This window comes from Vombatus ursinus, unplaced genomic scaffold (genome assembly GCF_900497805.2).
Source record: "Vombatus ursinus unplaced genomic scaffold, bare-nosed wombat genome assembly UNPS02014171.1, whole genome shotgun sequence".
Lineage (NCBI taxonomy): Eukaryota > Metazoa > Chordata > Mammalia > Diprotodontia > Vombatidae > Vombatus > Vombatus ursinus.
In genome coordinates, this window is record NW_020953949.1 from 1,824,700 (window position 1) to 1,847,942 (window position 23,243).

The following is a 23,243-nucleotide window of genomic DNA, read 5'->3' on the forward strand; positions in this document are numbered from 1 at the left end:
ATAGATAGATAGATAGATAGATAGATAGATAGATAGATAGATAGATAATGTGCTTGACACTGTGCTAAGGAAGATAAGCAAATAGAACATGATCAACCTCTCCAAACTCAGCTAGGCTGGTCCACAGACTATAAAGGACATACAGTCTATTACTGGCTTCATTATCAAAGCCTTTCCACTTTGGTAGGTGCCATCAGAACTTGTACTCTGCTTAGCCTTAAAGAAACTAAGGTTACCTTTCTGTTCACAGAAAGCAGTTGTTGTTATTGTTATTTAAGGCATTTTTCAGTCGTGTCAAACTCTTTTTGACTCCTTTTGGGGTTTTCTTGGTACAGATACTGGAGTGGTTTGCCATTCCTTCTCCAGGTCATTTTACAGATGAGAAAACTGAGGCAGAGTTAAGTGACTTGCCCAGGGTCATATAGCTAGTAAATGTCTGAGGCCAGATTTGAACTCAGGAAGGGTTCCTGAGTTTCTGGGCGCTCTATCCATCGTGCCCCCTAGCTGCCTAAGAAGCAGTGGTATAGTAGACCAACCAGGGGATTGTGAATCAGAGGATATGGGTTCAGTGCTGCTTCTGAAGCGTACTACCTTTATGACCCTGGCCAAATCACCTGTCCTCCCTTGAACTCAGTTTCCTCTTTTGAAAAATGAGAGGCCAGATGACCTTTTTCTCCTTCTAGTTCTGTTGTCCTATGATCTCCATGCAGTATCTGAGTAAGATTTTCGTGGAAGAATTGTTATACATTAAACATTCTTTAAAAAAAAATGCGCTCTCTCTCTTTTTTTTTTTACTACTCTTTTACTTTAATGATTGCAAAGTACTACAAATATGAGCTTTAACTCTTTAGATAAGAATACAAAAGCATTTCCTCAACAGGAAATACTGTATAATTCAGATTTTATTGAATCTGGCCAGCTAATCTGGACTTGACTAAAGTTTAGAATAAAGTTGCTTTTATGACATACATTCTGTATGTTGAAATACTGCTAGGATAAATGATTAAAATTCATTACTGTAATTATTTTCATGATCAGTCTCTGCTTTTAATCATAATGTAAACACAACTACTAATTCAGGAATGTAGCATCAGAAACCATGTTTAAAAATTATCTCATTACATTGACAATTAAGAAGACGCCATATGGTATGTTTTTTTTTTCAGTATTGTTATTAGTTGACCTATCAGGACCCTCACAGTTTTAAGATTTTGTGATTCTCTACTTCTACAGGGATTGTAAACAACCATTTCTGTTTGATACAGGCATCATGATGCACTGGAAAAATTGCTGAATTTGGAGTCAGAAGTCAGGCTTCTTATATTCTGGTTCTGCTCTTTTTTACTTGTGTAAGAACTTGGGTAAGTCACTTAACCTCTCTGGACCTCAGTTTACTCATCTGTATATTGAGAAGAGTAGTGTAAAGAACTACCCCTGTTTTCAAATCTATGATCCCACCACCATTATCTTCAGAATCCATTTCCATTAGAACTCTGATCTATGAAGTGATAAAGAAGAAACCCTATTCCCATTCTCTTCTGCCCTCTGACAGAGGCACAGAAAAGTTTCCAAGGATTCCATTAAAAAACAACAACAGAATGGGAAAAGAAAGGGTAGTATGATTAATGAGTGAAAATTACAGTAAAGCTAAATAAATAAGTAAATTTAAGTGAAGCAGAAATTAAACAAAATTAGGTTATATTAAAAATTAAATGAACTAAATAAAATTTGGCCTCAAAATAAATAACTTTTTTTCCCATTTTAATTCAACAAACATTAAGATAAGCTAATGTGATAGAGTGGAGGGAGATCTGGATCTGAGATCAGAAGGCTGGACTACAATCCCAGTTTACTTATTACCTGTGTGATTTTTGGCAAGTTTCTTTAACCTCTTTCATCCTCAGTTTCATCATTTGCTAAATGAGTTTAGACTACAAGACCTCAAAATTCTTTCCTAACTCTATAACATACTATGATCCTGAGTGCATATGTTCAGATGCCTCTGTATGTATATTATTCAATTGCAAGTTAGAAAATGATTAGGGGCATGTGAGTGGCCTGAGAGATTCAAGAAAGGGGGTATTGTTTCTAATTGGGGAGGACTAGGGAATTTATCTCTTAGAGGAGGTAGCAATTGATCCTTGAAGGAGAAGTATTTCAGTAAATGGAGGCAGGTGGGAGACATCTGTCCAAGGTAGCAAGATTGCAAGGAAGAGCATTAGACAGAATCAGGGAAGTGTGAGTGGTTCAGTTTGTTTGGAAGTGTATAAATGGGAGAACAGTAAAAGAAGGTTAGAAAAATTGTTTGGACCCAGCTGGTTGTGAAGGAAGGGGAGAGGAAAGACTGAGTGCCAGATTAAGGAGTTTTATTTTATGAAAAAGGCAATGGGTAGTTTTTGAAGGTTTTGTTTATTTTGTTTGTTTGTTTGAGGTGGTCATGTGATTTGATCTGTTCACTAGGAAGCCTACTTTGTTGTGAGGGGATGATTTAGAGTAGTGGTTCTCCAAGTGTGGTCCAGGGAACCTTATAGCAACTTGAGACCCTTTTAGGGAGTCTTCACAGTCAAAATTATTTTCATAATATTACTAAGACATCTTAATTTCTAATACAGTAAATATCTATATATGTCTATATGTATGTTTATATAATAAACAAAAGCTCTTTGGGGGGTTCACAATAATTTTAAGAGTATAAAGGGGTATCAAGACCAAAAAGTTTGAGAACTACTGATTTAGAGAAAGGAAAAAGTGGACAAAGGGAGACTAGTTAGGTATCTACTTATTAGAACTGTACAATTTGGATTGGGCTGCCTTGTAGTGTGCTCCCTATCATTAGGAGAGGTCTTCAAGTAAATATTTGAAGACAAAAGTCTAGATGTGTTGTTGTAGAGGGGATTCCTACTTAGGGTAGTTCTTATTTGTCCTTTGTTCTTGAAGAAGACTGTGACATTGGGAAGGTTATGTCATGACTTGCAAGTGAATTGGATTTAAGTGAGACAGGGCTGTGCAAAGTCACCTACCAAACACTCTCCTCTGGAGCCATCTGAGTCCAGTGGCAAGATATAGATCCGGATGACTGGAGGTGGCCCCCTCTTAGGGTAGTAGGTTACAATAGAAGACACCTGTGTGGTACAGTAGCTCTGGATTCAGACAGACCTGGGTTCAAATGCTGGCATCGCCACTTTCTAGATATGTGATTTTAGGCAAGTCACTTCCCTTTTCTGGGTCTTAGTTTCTTAATCTATATGATGAGAAATTGAATTAGATAATCTCTAAGGTCCATTTTAGTTCTAAATTCTATGATCCTATAAACTCTTAAGGTCCCCTGAAAATCCTGTGAGTCTACTTACATTTATCGTAGCTTAGAATTAGTATATTTTTTTAAAATGCATGCAAAATCATAAATCAATAGTTGTTTCATCAGGAAAGAAAAAAAACACTAGAAAATTTGAAATATCGTATTTGGCCCCTTTTCTGTCTTCAGTATTCTGGTATTTTATAGAGCCTTTGAAAATCACTTTTAAGGGGCAGCTAGGTGGATAGAGCACTGGCCCTGAAGTCAGGAGGACCTGAGTTCAAATTCAGCCTCAGACCAAACACTTGACACGTACTAGCTGTGTGACCTTGGGCAAGTCACTTAACCCCAATTGCCTCACTAAAAAAAATAAAATAAAATAAAAAAGAAAAACAAAGAAAATCACTTTTATAAAGTCAAGCCCACACATAGGGCCTTTTGGCAAAAAAATTGGACCAATGGGTACTGGGACCTTGAGAGCCTACAGCCTCCTTGGGCAAAATTAAAAACAAAGGTGGCTTATTAGTTTCTGTTGATATCACTGGGATGTGTGGGCAGTCTGTTGAAGAGGCTATAGTAAAGACTGAGCACCTTTGTAGGGTTTAACTACAGATTCTTCCAGGATGGCTAACCCAACCCAGCAAGGAAGGAAGGGAAACAAAAAGGCTTTGAGGGGGAAAGGGACAGTTAGGCAGTTGTCAGTTTTTATTGAATGACTGAGTGCTGCTGCCCAGTGTGTGTGCGAGCTTGATCTGTAGGATTTGAGGCCATTAGATAGAGCCAAGAAACAGTGTACTCTGAACTAGTGGCATGGGGTTCTAACCATAGCTCTGTTACTTATTACCTGGCTACCCTTGGGAAGGACTTTATTGCTTCTATTACCTTTGCATTCATTGATGTGAACATTCCCTAACTACACTTGATCATTCTATGTAATTGACATCCATCCCCCGCCCCCCCCCACAGATTCTCAAAAGTGGATCCAGGCAATGAGCCAGAAGCCTTAATTGTATTCTTTTTCTATTTGGGGGGGTAACAGTGTATCAATTATAATGTGACTCTATTGTCTCTCATTCTCATTAAATAAATAAATCTCAATAAAATCCTTTACTCTATTTCTCATGTACAAGTCATTATTGTTAATATGGTACAGCCTACTAGGTCCACTGAGCTATTTGTTATTTTAAATTCTTTTGAGATTACAATGTTTATTTATTCATTCTATATATATTCATCAGGCACCTATTGTGTGTTAGTGTTTCATGATTCATAACAATGTGGTGCCACTGTGAAAATATTGGTGCTGGAACGATGGGCTTTTCCAGTAGCAAATACTCAATCGTCATTGAAAACACTTCAACATGTACAAACTATATCAGATTGCTTACTGTCTCAGTGAGCAGGGGAGGAAGGAAGGAAGGAAGGAGGGAAAGAATTTGGAACTCCCCTTCACTGCCCACCCCAGACCTATATAAAAAAGTTTTTTAAATGGCCTTAACATGTAAGTAAGGGGGAAAAAGAAAACATTTAAAAAAAAAAAAAAGGAAAACACTGTTCAGTTTTCCAAAAGCAATTCTGTTCAATTATGAGCCCAGGTCATTGTCTAGCTACAGCACCTATCCAAGATAGACAAGTTGATGAACTAATTCAACCAGCTGTTTGTCATCAGATGGATAATGTGTAATTTCACCCACTTTGTTTTTCTATGTAGATGGTTAGGCCAGTCTTTTCATTACTGCAGATTTCACAGAGGTTTCCTAGTGTCTTGGGGCTCATTGTAATATTTCAGTGTCATCTGTGAATAAGAACATGTGAAAATCTCATTTATTCTAAAGACTCAGCACAGGATCTTGTAGAAAGGATAGAGAAGCCTTGCCCTTGTTTACATAGATTATTGCTGGGATTAACAATTCTAATCCAAAACTCCTATCATTGTTTGTCAAATTGTGGAGGCCATTAGAAAGTGAAGTAAAGAAGAGACCACAAACTTTGGACCAGGTCCTTGATCTTTATCTATACAGTAGGAATAATAATACTTGTCCTGCATCTATCACAGATAGTGCTGTGCAGAGGTTCAAAACTTAGTTCAGGCCCTCATTTCTTCTTACCTAAATTATTGCAATAAATTCATCCTCCACACAGCTATTCTAATAATTAATTTTTCCGTAGTAATTTTCCTAAAGAATTGCTATATTCGTCTTACCTCTATACTTAAAATTTTTCCTTGGCTCCTCGTTGCAAGTAGAATAAAGTGTAATCTTTTGATTCTAGCATTAGTATCTCTAACTTGGAGTACAATCTGACTCCAGTTTACCCGTCCATCTTTATAACAAATTACTCCCCTTCACTGCCCACCCCAGACCTCCACCTGCCAGACCCAATAATCTGGATCAGCCGTCTGTATCTGCACCATTGAAAGAAGTGGGGAGCTTCCCCTCATCCTCTATAACCTACCAATGAGCAGCAGGAATGTAAACTTGCAATACCTGCAGCCACTAAAGAGAGCCAAACAATTATCCCTTCCCTAAACAACCCTCATTGATTCAATGCCCAGTTCCCAACAGGTATAGGATGCTCATGTGAACTGGATACTGACTCTGAGTCCCTACCTCTTCCAGAACCTCATTCCACTTTAATACTCATATCTACTATCCCCTTAGTAGGAGATCATCTGCCCTACCATTACTCCCCAGGATACTCTGAGCCTTGCCATCTTCCCTGCTACTATCCTTGTCTAAATATTCCCTAGTCTTTCAATCTGTCATGAACTGAACATAAAATATGAACCAATTTTTATGTGTTCTCTTCCCTAATTAAAATGTGAGCTCCTCGAGGTCAGGGTGTGTCTCAGCTTTCTATTTGTATCTGCAGATTTTAGCATAGTGCTTGGTACATAGTACCTGCCTTTCCAGTGTGAGCCTGTGCAAATCATTTAACTTCTCTCAGCCTTAATTTCCTCTTCTGCAAAAGAGGGATGATAATAGCTCCAACCTCATTGGGTTGTCACTGAGATCAAATGAGATAACATATTCAAAGCACTTTGCAAACCTTAAAGTGTTGATATAAACGTTATTCCTACCCTCTCCTGCCCCATTCCTTTGTTCATATTTAGGCATTGCCCATTTCCCATGCCTGGAATGGACACCATTTCAATGGACCCACTCCACTCCAGGCCCAGCTCATATCTTGTCAAAGATCCTCTTTTCATTCAAGATGCCTACTACTCCCAGAAGCCTTTCTAGACCTTCCTTCCCCGCCTTTCCCACAAGTGCTATCTTCTTCCTTACATCTCATAGCACTCTAGAACCTTTACACTTAGCTGAATATCTCCTGTATCACAGTTATTCATGTCTTTGATCTATAAGTGTAAAAGCAGGACAACAGAGCTGGGGTAGGGAGACTGTTGAAGAGTCCTGAATTAAAATCCTGCTTCAGATACTTACTGCATGAATCTAGCAAAGTTGTTAAACCTTTGTCTTAGTTTCTCATCTGTAAAACTGTGGTGATAAGAGCACTCCTCTCATAGGATTATTGGGAAGTTTAGATGAGGTAGGTGTATGATGTATAGCCACATACAGCTGTGATCTCTTATTATTATAATATATCTACCTCAGTACAAGGCCTTGTACATAGTACAGATATTAATACATATTTACTAGAACAAAATTCAAAGCACTTTCTAAATAGTAAAATACTGTTATCAACATGTTACATGTGAAATGTTGATAAAGTCAAACTTTAAATATTATGAATGCTCTACATAAGGAGGGCTGGGTGAAGAATTTTTATGTATTTTGACATTAAATGGACTTGTAAATTGCATGTAAAAATCCACTTGTCACTTGTGACTTAAAAAAAAAATCAGACACCTTCAAAGAAACAACACCAACCAACCACCCACCAGAAAGCAGTACTTACAGGAGGGTCTCTAGGGAAAGCGACTTGTACTTTTTTTGTATATTTAAATACTGGCTAGAGTTATAAAACTTCGGGACCCAACCACCCTTCTGGTGGCTTCTTACCAAGCAGAGGAAAAAAAGGGGAGAAATCAGTCGCCAGGCTGAAGAAGCGAAACTACAACTCCCAGAAGGCATCGGGGCCGAACCCTTGCGTCCAATTACCCCGCCCTAAGCGCCGTGCGCGGTTCTTATCCAATAACCACCCCCGGGAAGCCCGTGTGAGGAGCAGCGGTCCAATGAGCACCTCAAAATAGGCAGGGTGAGGAGGAGCCAATGAGGGGGCCAGTTGCTGGTGGAGGACGACGCCAGAGAACGACTTCGGAGCGCCCAGTCCGGGCCATCCCCCCTTTTCCACCTGCTTATCCCGGTCTGGGAGTCCATGTCCCCACCGGGGAGCGCGCCTCGGTGAGCGCGCCCTGAAGCCCACCCTGGAGTCTAATGCGGAAAACGAACCGGAGCCTCCCATGGCCTCCCGTAGCCTCCGGGAGCCCCCTGTCTCCAACACGGACAGCGACACGGGGGACGAGGGCGTGCGCGGCACCTGTGATGACGCCTCCCTATGCAAGAGGTGCCAAGGGGCCTGGGGCCCCGCCGGGCCTTCGGGGTGGAAGGCGGGGAGCGTGGCGGCGGCGGGAGTGCCCGCGAGTGTGGTGGTGGGGGGGGCGGGGAGGGGCGGGGCGGGGCAGGACCGGGCCGGGCCGGAGGGAGCTGTCCCGGGGCATCCTCTAACCCCACGCACCTCGCAGGTGGTCCAGGGAGTTCGAGCTCTGAAACTCCCTTGTCTGCACTAATCACGTTTTGTCGTCTGTAAAATGACGAATTGAACCCACGCCATTCAAGAACCGAGGATCACAGAATTTCCGAGAGAGATGGGACCTCGGCTGCCATTAGTCAGACATATCCGAATGTAAAATTCTCCATTATGAAGCACCATGTAAGAGATTATATGTAGTCCGAAGAGGGGGAACACATCACCAATCTAGGCTGTCCATCCCATCCTCTGCTCTAAATGCTGCTGTGTTTTCTGACTTAGAGCCTAAACTTGCTTCTTTGCAACTTCTACCCATTGCACCTAGTTCTTTGCTCTGGGAGCAAACGGAACAATTCTAATCCCCACCCTACCTGACAGCCTTTCAGGTACTTGGAGAAAGCCATTATCACCTCAGCCTTTTCTTCTCCAGGTTAAACACTCACAACTTCTTCGTCTTATTGTCATTTGACATGGACTCAGAGCCTTTTACTTTCTTATCTTCCTTTGGAGCACTTTAACTTATTTATCAGTGTCCTTTCTAAAATGTGGTGCCTATAGAACTGAGTATATTATTTCAGATTTGGTCTCATTTGGGCGGGGTATTACCTTCTTATTACTAAAATCTGTGTCTCTCAAGGTAGTTAAAGATTGCCTTAGCTTTCTTGGCTACTTTATCATGCTTTTGATTTAAAATGCATGTATAGTGCACTAATAGTTCTGAGTCTTTTTCAGATGATCTACTATCTAGCCATTTCTTTCCCATCTTTTAAAGTTAGTATCTTGATTCCAAGTATGACTTCACAGTTAAGTAGAAAATTTCATCTTCGAGTCAGCCCAGTTTTTTTTCACCTGTCAGTGTTTTTTTGCGTCCTGACTGTCACCCAGTGTGTTAGCTAACCCTTCTAGCTTTGTGTCATAGTGGTGTGACCCTGGGCATTATTTAACCTCTTAGCCTCAGTTTCCTCATCTGCAAAATTGGAATAATAATAATAATAATACTTACCTCAAGAGTTGTGAGAAAAAAATCAGATAATATATGTAAAGTACTTTGCAAACCTTAAAGTGTTGTATAAATTATAGCTTATGAGGGATAGAGCCTAGATCTGTGATTTATTTGTTTAGGGAGATTTCAGGAGAGGAAACTCCCTTAACCAATAGAGGCACCTTTTCTGCAACTTAGTATTAGAGAGTGTCCTGAAACACTGAGAGGTTAAAGGTCTTGGGCCAGTGTCACACATTCAGTTTATGTCTAAGATCTTCTTGGCTTCAAGGCCAGTTCTCAGTCCATTACTTCATGCTGCCTTTTCCTCTCTCCTTAGCTATATTTGTTGCTTTCTTTATTATCTTCAAATTGGATAAATACCATTTATCTGTTTATTCAAGTAATTGATCAAAATGTTTAACAGTTGTGAGCACTGGAGACTTCCAACCTGATATGGAACCATGAGTGACTATTAACTATTCTTTGGGTTCTGCCATTCAGTCACTGGCCAAGTGACTTATCTTATTTTTTTCCTTCTTAAGTATCTTTGGCATGTACTAACTCTCGATTAGCCATTTTTGTTCTGCTCTTTCCATTCCAAAGGTCATTTTCTTGGGCAGAGAAAACAAATACAGTAAGAATTAACAAGCTCTGCCTCTGTCTTCTGTCACTTACTGTTCTTTCTTCCCCAAGCAGCAGTTCTATCCCTTTTTTGATTCTCCTCTTTCCCCCAACATAGTTAAAAAACACACACTTTGCTGTCCTTGGCTAGCTTCAATTCATTTTGAACTTTAAAAATCTTGACGTTCTTCTCTCTCTCTTTTTTTTTTTACATTCTTTTAAAAATATTTCTTATGAAATGGCCAAATATGTCCATGTACAAAGAAGAATGGAAAAAGAAAATTGCCTATGAAACCATGAATTTTTCGTGCAATTTTTTAAAAAAAATACAGTTCAATATGTTAGTTTTAAAGCACTTTTACTAGTCTGTCTCTCAATTTCCTTCTCTTTTCTGCCTTTGACACAACATTCTCCATAAAGAATTGCTGTGCTTTGTATTTTTTGTCTGTAATCTTCCTTTGCTTCTTTCTTCTGTATATATTCTTTTAAAATCTTGGTTGGTTGGTGAATTCCCTTTGAATTGATACTTTTAGAAAAATTCTATTTTTCTTCTTCGTTGTATTTCCTTTTATGTCTCCAGATTTTAATTGTGAACTTGTTAGACTTGATTGGACTTGTTGATTTGAAGGTCCTTTATAGCTCTAAAAGTTGTGGTTTACTGCATCTGGCGTTTGGCCATTGGGCCATTCTGTGAGTCTTGGTGAACCTTTTTTAAAAAATGAAATCCTCAGATACTGAATCAATGGGTTAGGCTGATGAAGGGTTGAGAGGGCAGTAGAATCATAGAATCTCAGGAACCAGCTAATCTAGTTTGTATCTGAATGAGAATTCCTTTTTCTAAACCGAGCAAGAGGGTCATCCAATAATCATTTGAAGGCCTCCAGTGATCAAGAAATCACTTTGCTGATGCATCCCATTATACTTTTGGATAGCTTTAATTGGAAGATTTTCCATGTAATGTTGATCTCTGATGCCTACCTAGTATTCCTAATTCTGCCCTCTAGGGGCCAAGCAATACAAATCTTTTTTTAAGAATAATTTTTAATTTATCTTTTGTTTTTGCATAGACCAAAATTTCCCTTTGAGATCCTTTCCCCTCTGTTCTACCAGAAAGCTATTCCATATATTTTAAAAAAAAAAAAAAAGGAAAAGAGGAAGAGAAAGAATACCAGCAAAGCTGATCAATATATTGGGAAAATGTTCCACATCTGTGGATTCTCCATCTCTGCAAAAGAGTGACCAAGCCAAAAGACGGACTTGGCCTTCTACTTTGGGGCCAAGCTTGTTCTTTGTAATTTTGTATAGCATCTTCTCATGCCAAGTCCAGTGCTTTTTTCACACTACCATGCTTCCTTTCATTATAGGTAGGTTGCAAGTATGTAATACCTGTTTTTATAGTGAAAAAAATTAAATCTTTAGTTATCTCAATAATAGCATTTATATAATGCTTTAAGATTTGCAAAGTTCTTTACAAATATTATCTCTTATTTATTTATTTATTTATTTATTGGGCTAGGCAATGGGGTTAAGTGACTTGCCCAAGGTCACACAGCTAGTAAGTGTTATGTGTCTGAGGCCTGATTTGAACTCAGGTGGTCCTGACTCCAGGGCTGATGCTCTGTCCACTGCATCACCTAGCTGCCCCTCTCTTTTTTATCTTCACAAAAACTATAGGAGGTAGGTGCTATTATTAGCCCCATTTTACAAATGGAGAAACTAAGGCAGACAGACATTAAGTAACTTGCTTAGGGTCACATAGCTAGTAAGTGTCTGAAATAGTTCCAGGTCCTGAGCTCTACAGTGTAAGTCATTGTGGGGAGAATGGGAGTAATAATAATAGCAGCTAGAATTTATATATAATGCCTACCAGGTGCCAGGCACTGTACTAATAACTACTTTGTAAATATCTCATTTGATCCTCAACACAACTTTGGGACAGGTGCTATGTTATTGTCTCTATTTTAAATTTGAGGATACTGAAGCAAACAGAGATTACCCAAGGTCACACAGTTAGAAGCATCTGAGACTGTATTGTATTGTGCTCTCCACTAGAGGGAGGTCAGCTGGGTGGCACAGTGAATTGAATGCTGGGCCTGGAGTCAGGAAGACCTAAGTTTAAATACAGCCTCAGATACTTACTAGCTGTGTGATCATGGCTAAGTCACTTAACCTCTCTTGCCTCAGCTTCCTCATCTTTAGGGAGAATGATAGCACCTATTTCTCAAGGATGTTGTGAGGATCAAATGAAGTAATAATTATAAAGTACTTAGCTTGATGCCTGGTACATAGTAAGTGATTTATAAACATTCTGTATTATTATTATTAGTATCATCCTCCTCCTCCTCCTCCTCCTCATCATCATTGAATGTAGAATGCTAAGCTAGGGGTTTAGTAGTGCTAAAGTCCTTAGATAGGTAGAAGTGGGATTGATATCTGTCCGAGAAGTATGTATTCTGGCAGCTGTCTGCTTCACAATTGACAAGTTGAGGATCCTGGTAGTAAGCTGGCATACCTAAGAGACTTGCTAAAACATGGACTGTCTTATTCATGGTAGATATACATTTGGAATCAAAAAATATTGTTTGAGTATCTGTAAATGCTGTCAAAGTTCTTTCTAGCTCTAGATTTCGTTGATATCTATACACTGGACACCATCAAGTGCTGTGAAACATTCAAAAGAAGTGATACAGAATATAGTTTTTGTTTTTAAGGAACTAACATACTAATGGGGCATGCTGAACCTTTGTATATAAAACAAACATCAGCAAACATTAAATGCTTACTGTGTGCCAGGCACCATATAGATTGTGGTATCTGCAATAAATTAAATAGAAGTTTCACAAAAGGAGAGCTCATTGATAACTAGAGTAAACAGCTGTTGTTGAGTCCTGTTCAGTTTTTCTTGACCCTTCTATTCTCCACTATCTTCCAAAGTCTGTCCAAGCTAGAGCAGACAGAGAAGGCTTCAAAGAAGAGGTGAGATGTGAGTTGAACCTTATGATATGATACAGGTAGGATCTAGATAAAGGAGAGGAAAAAAGAGGCATTTTAGGTGTGAGACACATTAGAGTCATGGAGATAGTTTTCAACATGACATGTGTAGCATTTGGTTTGTGAGTAGGTATGTCTGGTCATACTCCTGTCCAGATTGTGTATTTGGAAGTAATAGAATATAACAATGGATAGAAAGACTGGGCCAGGTATAGAGAGCCTTGAAAGCTGCGTAGATTTTAAATTACTTGAAAAGAGAAGGCAATGACTACACATACATAATTTGTATGAAATTGCTTGCCTTTTCAAGGAGGAGAGCGAGAGAATTTGTGTATACATATATACATATATGCACATACTTTGTCTCTCTCTTGCTCTTTCTCTCACACACACACACACACACACACACACACACACACTCACACACTCACGAATGAATTGGGGAAGAGGAGGATGAGGGATTAAAGTGCTATGATGTGCCAGGCAATGTGTTTTAAGACAAAACTGAAATGGTCACTGCCTTGAAGCAGCGTGTGTGTGTGTGTGTGTGTGTGTGTGTGTACACACATACATAATATATACAGAAGGTGTGTGTGTGTGTGTGTGTGTGTATACACATACATAATATATACAGAAGGTCTTTTTGAGAGAGAATTTACTGGTGGAGAAAAAGGAGGCCAGGAAAGTATAGAAGGTAATTCTTGAGCCCAATCTTGGAGGAAACCAGGGATTCTAAGATATGTAGTTAGGAAGGAGGTACTTCTGGCATGGGGCACTGTCAGTGTGAAAGACCAAGGAAAGAGGAGTGTTGGTGTGTATAACATTGAATAAGTTAGAATGTTTGGATCACAGTACATGGAGAGGGGAGGAGGAAGACTGCAAAGTTAGGAAGATTGAAGCAGTTTAAATGACACAGGAATTTGTATTTGGTCTTAGAAGTAATAAGTATCCACTGGAGTTTGAGTAGGAAGATTACATGATCAGATCAGCCTTTTAAGAAAATCACTTCCTGTTCTGTATGCTGTACTCTAGCCAAACTACTCATGATCTCCCTTTTATGTATCATCTGTTCCCCAAACCTGTAATGCCTTCCTCATCCAAATACCCTCCCCCCTTTTTGGGTTGGGAGAGAGGCAGCCTTCATGGATTACTGGTTGACAGTGTCACTGCAAATTGGTCAGAGGTTGCAGACTGTAAAGATTATTGGATTGGGCGAGTTGGAGATTATTGGTTATACTTTGAGAGAACAGCTTCAGTGTTGATGTAGTACCTGAATTTCAGCAAGTAATGAAAGGAATGAGTATATGGGAAGTGCAGATAAATTCAAGGAGTTTGATAGGATACTTGATAAGGTAAAGTCGAAGGATGTTTTTTATCATGATAATAATAGCTATATACATATATATATTTATGTAGTGTTTGCATGTTTTAAGGTTTGCAAAGTGCTGTATATGTTATTTCATTTGAGCCTTACAACAACCCAGTGAGGTTTTCATCTCCATTTTACAGCTGGGGAAACTGAGGCATACAGCAGTTAAAGTGATTTATCAAAGCTAGCAAATACCTATGGTTGAAATTGAACTCAAGTATTCCTGACTCCAATTTCTGAGTCCAACACTATTCACTGCACCACTAGCTGCCTCATTTAGTTTTTCCTTAAAGATTAGAGAGAATTGAATGTTAAAAGGTGGAAAGGAAGGCTCTGCTGGTGAGGGAGAAATTGAAGATGTTCAAGAGAGAGGTCTAATTTTGGGCATGAAGCTCTTAGAACAAGTGGAAAGGAATGGGACCTCGAATACTAATATAATAGTTTAGTTTTTATTTTCTGTTTGAATAAATATTCATTGGGGTATAAGGAGTAACCACTATGTGACCATAGTTCAGGACTCACTTATCTAGAAATAGGGTATAGTTAGAACATGTCTGTGGATTTAATAAATTTTATTGTTGTTTAGTTCAGTCATGTCCCACTCTTCCGTGACCCCTTTTGGGGTTTTCTTGGTAGAGATGTTGGAATGGTTTTCCATTTCCTTCTCCAGCTCATGTTACAGTTGAGGAAATGAGGAAAACAGGGCTATGTGACTTGCCCAGGGTCATACACCTAGTAGGTGTCTGAGGCTGGATTTGAATGTAGGAAAATGAAACTTACTGACTGTAGACCAGGTGCAGTATCCACTGTGCCACCTAGCTGCTTCAAATTTAAGAATAGTTCAGACTATATTTCATCTTTAAAATGGTCTTTCTTCTAATAGGGGTTTTTAACCTTTTTTTGTGTCATAGAACTTTTTAGTAGTCTAGGGAAGCCTATAGAATTATTCTCAGAAAAATGTTTTTAAATGTATAAGATAGAATACATATGGTTATAAAGGAAATCAAATATATTGATTATACTTTTATCAAGTTACAAAAAAAGTTCACAGACCCACTAAGTTGAGAACTCCTGTAAATCTAGTGTGACATAAGTCCTCTAATTAGTCTTGAAAGAGTTAATTCATTGTCCAGAAATAATCACATTCCTGGACGTAGTGTTTGCATATGAGAAGATTTGGTTCTAGAATATTTGTTCATATTAGATCAAGTTAGATTTAGGAAAGAGAAACAAATGTCTTACCAAAAACTTCATATTAAACATCAGCATAAACAACTATACTTGCTTAGTAACTATTTACACTTAAATTAATTTGAGAAACCTCTTCCTTTGTGCCTGGGAGGTGGGGGAAAGGATATGTTTATAGTTATAAAGTACATACATGAGGAATTTCTTGCAGGATAATCTGAATTTAGTAATACTAGGGTAAGAATTGGAACATTTAGGAGAGAAGAGCAAGTCTGGATTAAGCAGACTTGGTGAGACAGAGATGGATGAAAGAGCTGAGGAGGAGAAAGACTTAAGAGCTAGTTTGAATTTGTGGTCTTCCAGGTCAGTTTGGTTCTTCCTCCTCTTTGAGCAGTACTCTCTCATAAGGAAACGAGACTCTTGAGAAAGTAGACTTGTTGGTGTTTTTTGTTCTCTGATGTTACATACTTTTCCCTTGAGTGGCGTTAGCTACATCCTAGACACCATCGTAGACACCTGAAATCCTGATACTAAAGTTTTAATTTATTTATTTATTTTTTTACTAAATCTGCTTTTTGTCATCTCTTCCAGGTTTGCTGTAAGTATCGGTTACTGGCATGACCCCTATATTCAACATTTTGTGAGGCTGTCAAAAGAAAGGAAGGCTCCTGAAATTAACAGAGGCAAGTTTACCCTTGTCATCAGTCATTTGTTAAGCTTCTTTTTGCTTTTGATGTTGTTCTAAGCACTGGATGGAGTACTTAAATAATGACTAAGAAAGTCTTCTGTTGTCAGGAGAAAGAAGGGGACAACTAGCAAATGTTCTTTGAGATGAACACTTAGTGTCTCACCAAACTTTTAGACACAAAGATGGTGTTCTTAGGACTTCATGTTGGGAGTGTTCTCTGGTTTGCAGAATATCTGTATGAGTTTGACAGGTTGTTTTTTGCCAACTTTTCTGTAAACATCATATTCCATATATGATGGAAATACTTAGAGCATATGGTTTGAGGTAAAATAATTTGGTTAAATATTAATTTAAACTAATAACTAAACACTAATAAACTAATAACTAATAAACACTAATAACTAAAATACTTTATAGTAATTATCTTTAGGTTCACAAAGTAGTCTTAATTCCTGATATAGTATTTGTTTATTTTGGTTAGAATGTCTTTGGATGAAGATGAGAATTTTTAATCTGTTGTTTTCCTCCATAAACCCTTCAAATATATTTCTGTCCCTGAAGAAAAATTCCTTAAGACAAAAACCTCATGTCATTTTCCAGCTGTTTTGTGCATCTAATGTTTTGTGTGGTGGTCATTTGATGTAATTTCATTTCTTTGGAATTGTCATAGGGTACTTTGCTCGGGTTCATGGTGTCAATCAGCTGCTAAAGGCTTTCCTAAAGAAGACAGAATGCAATTGTCAAGTTATAAATCTTGGTGCTGGAATGGATACTACATTCTGGATATTAAAGGTGACTTGAGTGTAAATGCTTGTCATGGTCCCTTTTAAAGTGGCATGGTTCAGAGGTTCACAAGCTAAGTATAATAATAATGTACTTTATGCCTGGTTAGGATTGATTAACATTCTGTGGCTTTGAAAGCACTTTCATAGACATTATCTAGTTTGATCTTCGTGCTGTCCCTGTCATGAGGTGCTTCTCTTCTGATGCCTGAAACAAAGTAGTTACTTCACACCATAAATGTTCATTGAATGAACCAAACTCCCTCTTCTAGGTGAGGAAACTAAGACACCAAAGTTGATTGACCTAAGAGTATGGATGAGCTTATTCTTTGTATCTTTCACAGTGTGGTTCATGTGGAAGTACTGAAATAGTCCATGAATGTTGACTTTTTGCCCAAGCTCACATGGCTACTGGTTCCCTGTTGGGTATATTTTCATTGTACCAGTTTCCCTGAAGAGACTCCTATTTATTTTAATGAAGATTTGAAAAATTTCTCTTAAGTTTTCTTAGGCATATAAAACTAAAATTTCCAGTGCGTAAATTCACCATAACATCATAGAGGTAAAGATGAATTTTAATGCTTTTGAAAATTTATACTTCCATATTAATTAAAAAAAAATTTTATTACTGTTATGTTTTCCTGTTACTTTCCTTTCCAAAGATTAACTTCTCCCTTCCCTTTTCAGAGAACCATGCCCTATAAAAACAGAATTTAAAAAATGGGAAAAAAAGGGATTCAACAGAATTAACCAGCGAATCAGCTGAATCTAACATTATATGTAATGATCCACCCATATCCATGGTTTTCCCCATCTCTACAAAGATTTATCATTCATTTTAAAAGTTTTATTGATTTCTTTGTTTTTTACATTCAAATTTTTTTTTTTTTGGTGAGGCAATAGGGGTTAGTTGACTTGCTTAGGGTCATACAGCTAGTAAGTGTCAAGTGTGTGAAAAGGGATTTGAACTCAGGTCCTCCTGAGTCCAAGGCCAGAGCTCTATCCACTGCACCACCTAGCCGCCCCCAATTATTTCTTAATATACACTCTCCCAGCCACCTCATTTTTTGTAAAAAATGTCAAGTAAAGCCAACCAATACAGCAACCACATCTATCTTTCATATTCAACATTTGGCATCGATAGTTCTTTCTCTCCTGTCCCCATACTTTCCACTTCTGCAACCACTTGAATTTTCTACTGAGAGAAGGGAAAAAATGGTTCATCATTTGTGCTCTGGACTGATCTTTGCTTTTAATCTGGTTTCATCTGCCTTTTTGTGTGGCGGTTCATTTATATTATTATGGTTGTATGTATTATTCTTTCTGGTTCTTTCTTCATTCTGCATCAGTTCCTACTAGTCTTCTTGTGTCTGACTTCCACTTTTTTATTAATTTCATCTTCATCTTTGAATGCATTCTGTAACTAATCAGAATACTAAACTAGGAATTAGAATACCTGGATTCTGGTCCTGTCTCTGTAAGTGACTTAATAGTCAATTCTGTTTCCATTTATTGACCTCAAGTTCCTAAGATATAAAATAAGGAAAACAATACTAGCTTAATTCAAGGTTGTTTTGTGATCAAATGAAATAATATACATTAAAATGCCTTGAAAAAAGTGAAGTTTTATAAAAATTTGAAGTATTAAGCTAAAATGTTTTCTGGTTGTCTGAGCTTCAAACCTCTTAAGACCATTCTTTACTCAGGAAAACAATGACTTCATCATTCCCCTAAGTATTTAACCTTTGCCCCTTCCCACTGTTCAGACGTTCTGCTTTTTTGATCCGCCAAAGATATGCCCTTTCTTTAAATTATCTCTCTTTTGTAGATGATTTTTTTTTAAAGACAATGTTTTCATCTCAGTTAAAATATCTATTTCAGGCTTACTAGCTGTATGACCATGGGCAAGTAATTTTTCCTCTCAGTGCCCTAAATAACTTTCCAAAATTATGATATACAGACAGTTGCTGACCTGCAAAGGAAGAACATGTTTTTAAAGGCTGGTACTGTGATATTATCAGGTTATCAGGTATTACAGCAATTGTTGCTTCTAACATGAATAATACTTTATATTTTTAGTGGGTCATACACACTTTACCTTTGTTGTTTTTAGGATAACAGCTGGGCTGGTTGCTCTGTTTTTATTCTCTTTTCTGAATAGTCTCAGAAGGAAAGAATTCCTTTAAAGCCTCCATTCCTATCTAGAAGCAACATTGTTTAAATAATTAGAGTGAAACGACTACTAAACTAGGAGTTGAGAGGCCTTAGTTTTGTCACACCTCTGCTTCTAGCTACGTGTATTACAATATATAAATATATTGTATAAGTCATAGATTCCTATTTTTGGTTCAGTTGAAAGTATTGAGTCTGAAGTAAAAATTTATTCTGTATGTTGAACATTGGATTCTTTGGAGCAGCTTTGGAATTGACACAGTTTTCTACAAACTTCTAGGCTAAAATCAATTTGGGGTTTCATCTGTGAACAGTAGAATACTCAGCTATAACTGGGGCAAGGCTGAGGCTCTGTCTTGAAGAGAAGTGGTATGTGCTGCTTCCCTGGGAAGGAAGCGCATGGTTGCTTATTGGGGCCTCCCTGAAGTGCAGCAGACCTTCACTGTGCCTGGCCTTAGACTTTTGCCCAAATCTTGTTGCCTTGGCAATCTTCCTGGGGCCTATTGCCCCCCCAGCTTTCATAGGAAGAGCTCCTTCTGACATTAGCACCCACAGTTGGAATCACTTCTGTGTCTCTACTCCCATTCCAACTGTTTCTGTCCTAGGTAAAAGAATTTGTAGTAGTATGGACCCTAGGTATTGCTCTGGTCACCCCCAAAATAAGAATGCAAGGTTTAAATCTAGCAATACTGTGGAATGCTACGTAGCAACAGCACATTACAGCTCACAGGTAAACATTTGACAGTGGAAGGACTGAGACTTAGAGAAGGAAGTGTCTTGGACAAAGTTATGCAGCTAGGATATGGGAGAGCCTGGGCTCAGCCCTGCCCTTCCAACTGCTAAGCCCATATGCCTTTCCCAGCATCACCCTGCCTCCCTAGGTGACTTCTAGGGTCCCTCCAGTTCTGAGGTTTTATGATTCATTTTTAAGGTGAGGAAGCTGCACTGCAGAGATGTTGATTACTTCTTCAGGTTTATAAAGTTAGGGGAGAGTTTGGCCTAGAACAGGGATGGGGAACCTCAAGGCTACATGTGAGCCTCTAGGTCCTCAAGTGCAGCCCTTTGACTGAATCCAAACTTCATAGAACAGATCCCCTTGATAAAAAGATTTGTTCTGCACAACTTGGACTCAGTCAAAAGACCTCACTCAAGGACCTAGAATACCATGTGCAAGGCCGCAGGTTTGCCACCCCTGGCTAGAACTAGGTCTTGATTTTCATCCCAGTGCTCTTTTCACTACCTCTCACTTTAACTGATTATTTGCCAGCAAAAGCTTCTCAACTATGAAGCGTTGAGAAAAGATTTTGTGAAGAGAATATTAAACATTTGCTCTCTATGGTTACTAAGACTAAGAGGCAAACAGAAGAGATTTAATCTGTACATAAAAACATTCTTCTACATACACCGATGATGCTGTTTCATGCTGTTTTCTCTAGTAGATTTCCCCCTCTTTCATCCTCATTCTCAAGTAATCTTCAATCTCTACCTGTCTATTGGCTGCTTCCCTTTTACCTTTAAATATGCCAATATCTTCTCCATCCTCAAAAAACCCCTCTCTTGATCCAGCCATCCCCACTATCTATTGTTATATCTCCTACTTCTCCTTGCTAAACTCCTGGAAAAGACCTTACACAACTGGTACCTCCGCTTCTCTTTTTCTTACTCTCTTCTTTCTTTCTTTATTTTTTAGGCAATTGGGGTTAAGTGACTTGCCCAGAGTCACAGAGCTAGTAAGTGTCAAGTGTTTGGTCTGAGGCCAGACTTGAACTTAGGTCCTCTTGACTTACAGTACCACCTAGCTACCCCCTTACTCTTTTCTTTAACTCTGCAGTCTGGCTTCTGACCTTTCATTCAACTAGGAAAGCTGTTTCCAAGGTTACCAGTGATCTCTTAATTGTCAGATCTAATGGTCTTTCCTCAGTTCTCATCCATCCATCTTGACCTCTCTGCAGCATTTGACACTTCTATCACTCTTTTATTCACCTCTCTTTTCTCTATGTTTCTCTGACTCTGCTCTTTTCTGGTTCTCTTACCTGTCTTGTCACTTCTTCTCAGTCTCTTTGCTGGATCTTCATCTTTGTTGTTCTCTCTGATAGTGGATGTCCTTTAAGGCATGTCTTAGGCCCTCTTCTTTTCTCCCTCTGTACCATCTCATTAACTTCTATGGGTTCACCTATCTCTCTCTAGATGATTCTCAGTTCTAGGTATCCTATCTATTGGATATCTCAAAATAAATGTCCTGTAGCATCTTAAACTCCATGTAACCAAAATGAGCCCTCCCCTTTCCTAACTTCCCCTATTACTGTTGAGGGCACCACCAGTCTCCCTCAGTCACCCAGGCCTGGCATCTGTGATTCTTCATTCTCCCCTTCTCCATCTAGTCTATTGCAAAGTCCTGTGAATTTTCCCTTTGTAACGTCTTTCATAAATGCCTCTCTTCTTTCCTTTGACGTTGCCACTACTGTGGCGTGGTCCCTCATCCTTTCATGCTTGGACTATTGCAGTAGCCTATTTGTTGATCTCAGTGCCTCAAATCTCTCCCAAATCGAGTCAGTCCTTTACTCAGCTATAAAATAGATCTACTTAAAGCACGGATTTGACTGTGTTACACCTTGTTCAGTCAACTCCATTGGTTCCTTATTACTTCCAGAATCAAATATAAAATCCTCTTTTTGTCTTTTAAATCCTTCATAACCTGGCTTCTTCCTAACTTTCCAGTCTTTTCACACTTTTCTCCTCCCTCCCTCTTCCATGTACTCTGTGATCCAGTGACATTGGCCTCTTTGCTGTTCCTCCCTCAAAACACTCCATTTCATGACTGCATTTTATTTTGACTGCCTCTCCCCCATGCCTGGAAGTCTCTCCCTTCTTATATCTGTCTGATGACTTCTTTGGATTCATTCGTGACCCAGCTAAACTCCTACCTTCTTGAAGAAGTCTCTCCTGGTCCCCCTTAGTGTTAGTGTCTTCCCTCTTAAGATTATTTCTAATTTGTTCTCTGCCTTGTTTGAACAGAATTATTTTCATGTTGCCTCGCCCATTATACTGTAAGTTTCTTGATGGCAGCAGTTGTCTTTTTTTTTTCCAGCTGACACTTTCCCTTCTTATCCTAGTTTCTTTCTTTTTTTTTTTTAAAGGCAGTTGGGGTTAAGTGATTTGCCCAGGGTCACACAGCTAGTAAGTGTCAAGTGTTTAGTCTGAGGCTGGATTTGAACTCAGATCCTCCTGACTTTTGGGCCGGTGCTCTATCCACTGCGCCACCTAGCTGCCCCAGCAGTTGTCTTTTGACTTTCTTTGTATCCCCAGTGCTTGGCACATAAAAGTCATTTAATAAATGCTTGTTGTCTAGACTTGTATTAATAATTTGCATTTTTGTAACATTTCACAGTTCATAGATTGATTTTATCTATATTTTATAGATAAGGAAAGTAAGATTCAGATGGGTCAATCAGCTTTCATGTGGTCGGAGATAAGTGCCAGAAATGGAACCTTATTTCAAATTCATTGCTTTTGTCACTATGTGACATTTGCCTCTAATGTACTTCTTGCCTGCCAGATGATGGTTTACCTTTGAAATGAGCCACTAAAGGAAATTTTGAAGTCTTTCCATGTAGACATTTTTGACTTGTTTTAAATGGCTTATTTATTCAGTTACCTGAAGGCAGAGGCCTAGATCAGGTGGTTCTTTATATTTGTAGGAGTCTATGAATCTATAAAGTTTTGTGTTTCCAACTCTGAACATTATTAACACTAACACTTAGCAGCTGAGCAAGATGATACAGTAAAAGTCCCTCCCACCCCAAACCCCAGAGTTTGAGCAGGGGTCCCTTGGGTTTGGGTCAGGTCATTTAAATATATCAAGATTTTACCTGGAATAGTTTTGATTCTACTCCTGTCCTTTTGAAATTGGAGTGCATTTTTCTTAATTTGGTTCATTTCTTCTTGATACTTTGCTGTAATATATTAAGATTCAGTTTAGTTTTAAAAATTAGTTTTACTTTATCATTTGATACACATTTTCCTTGTGATTGGGGAAAACAAAGACAAAGGAGGGAGTGGAAAGAAATCAGTTTGACCTTAAAAACTTGTGAGATCATAAATGACAGAAATGGAACTGACTTCTTATTTCACAGTTGTTTAAATTCTTTCTTTTGCACTTATAAAATTTGCTTTTCTTTTCAGGATGAAAATCTTCTACCAAAAAAATATTTTGAAGTTGACTTTCCAATGATAGTCACAAGAAAACTATATAATATCAAGTAAGTTTGATTACAAGAAAAACAGTAGTAATTCTCATTTGTATTTTAAGAGAATAAGAGCTATGTAGAACAGTGACCTACAAAACTTTTCCTAACCAAGTTCTACAGTGCTATCCAGAAGTAGTTTCACAAGGTAGGTTTTAATAGTCATCAAATTGGGATGGGGGGGAGGAAGGACACACAAAT

The 23,243-nt window shown here is 38.5% G+C and overlaps 1 protein-coding gene across 2 annotated transcripts in view; it reads left to right on the forward strand.

The window, feature by feature from the left end:
- The first annotated feature begins 7,527 nt into the window (after nt 1-7,527).
- Nucleotides 7,528-23,243, forward strand: part of LCMT1 (leucine carboxyl methyltransferase 1) — an 87,624-nt gene continuing 71,908 nt past the window's right edge. Inside the window, exons 1-4 of one of the 2 annotated variants that reach the window (XM_027859606.1) lie at nt 7,528-7,822; nt 15,748-15,839; nt 16,515-16,636; nt 22,981-23,057. In XM_027859606.1, the coding sequence (XP_027715407.1) occupies nt 7,719-7,822; nt 15,748-15,839; nt 16,515-16,636; nt 22,981-23,057 (395 nt within the window). In that variant the 5' untranslated portion in view covers nt 7,528-7,718. Of the gene's footprint in view, nt 7,823-8,073; nt 8,189-15,747; nt 15,840-16,514; nt 16,637-22,980; nt 23,058-23,243 lie in introns of those variants that run through there. The other variant, XM_027859607.1, reaches the window with a different exon arrangement.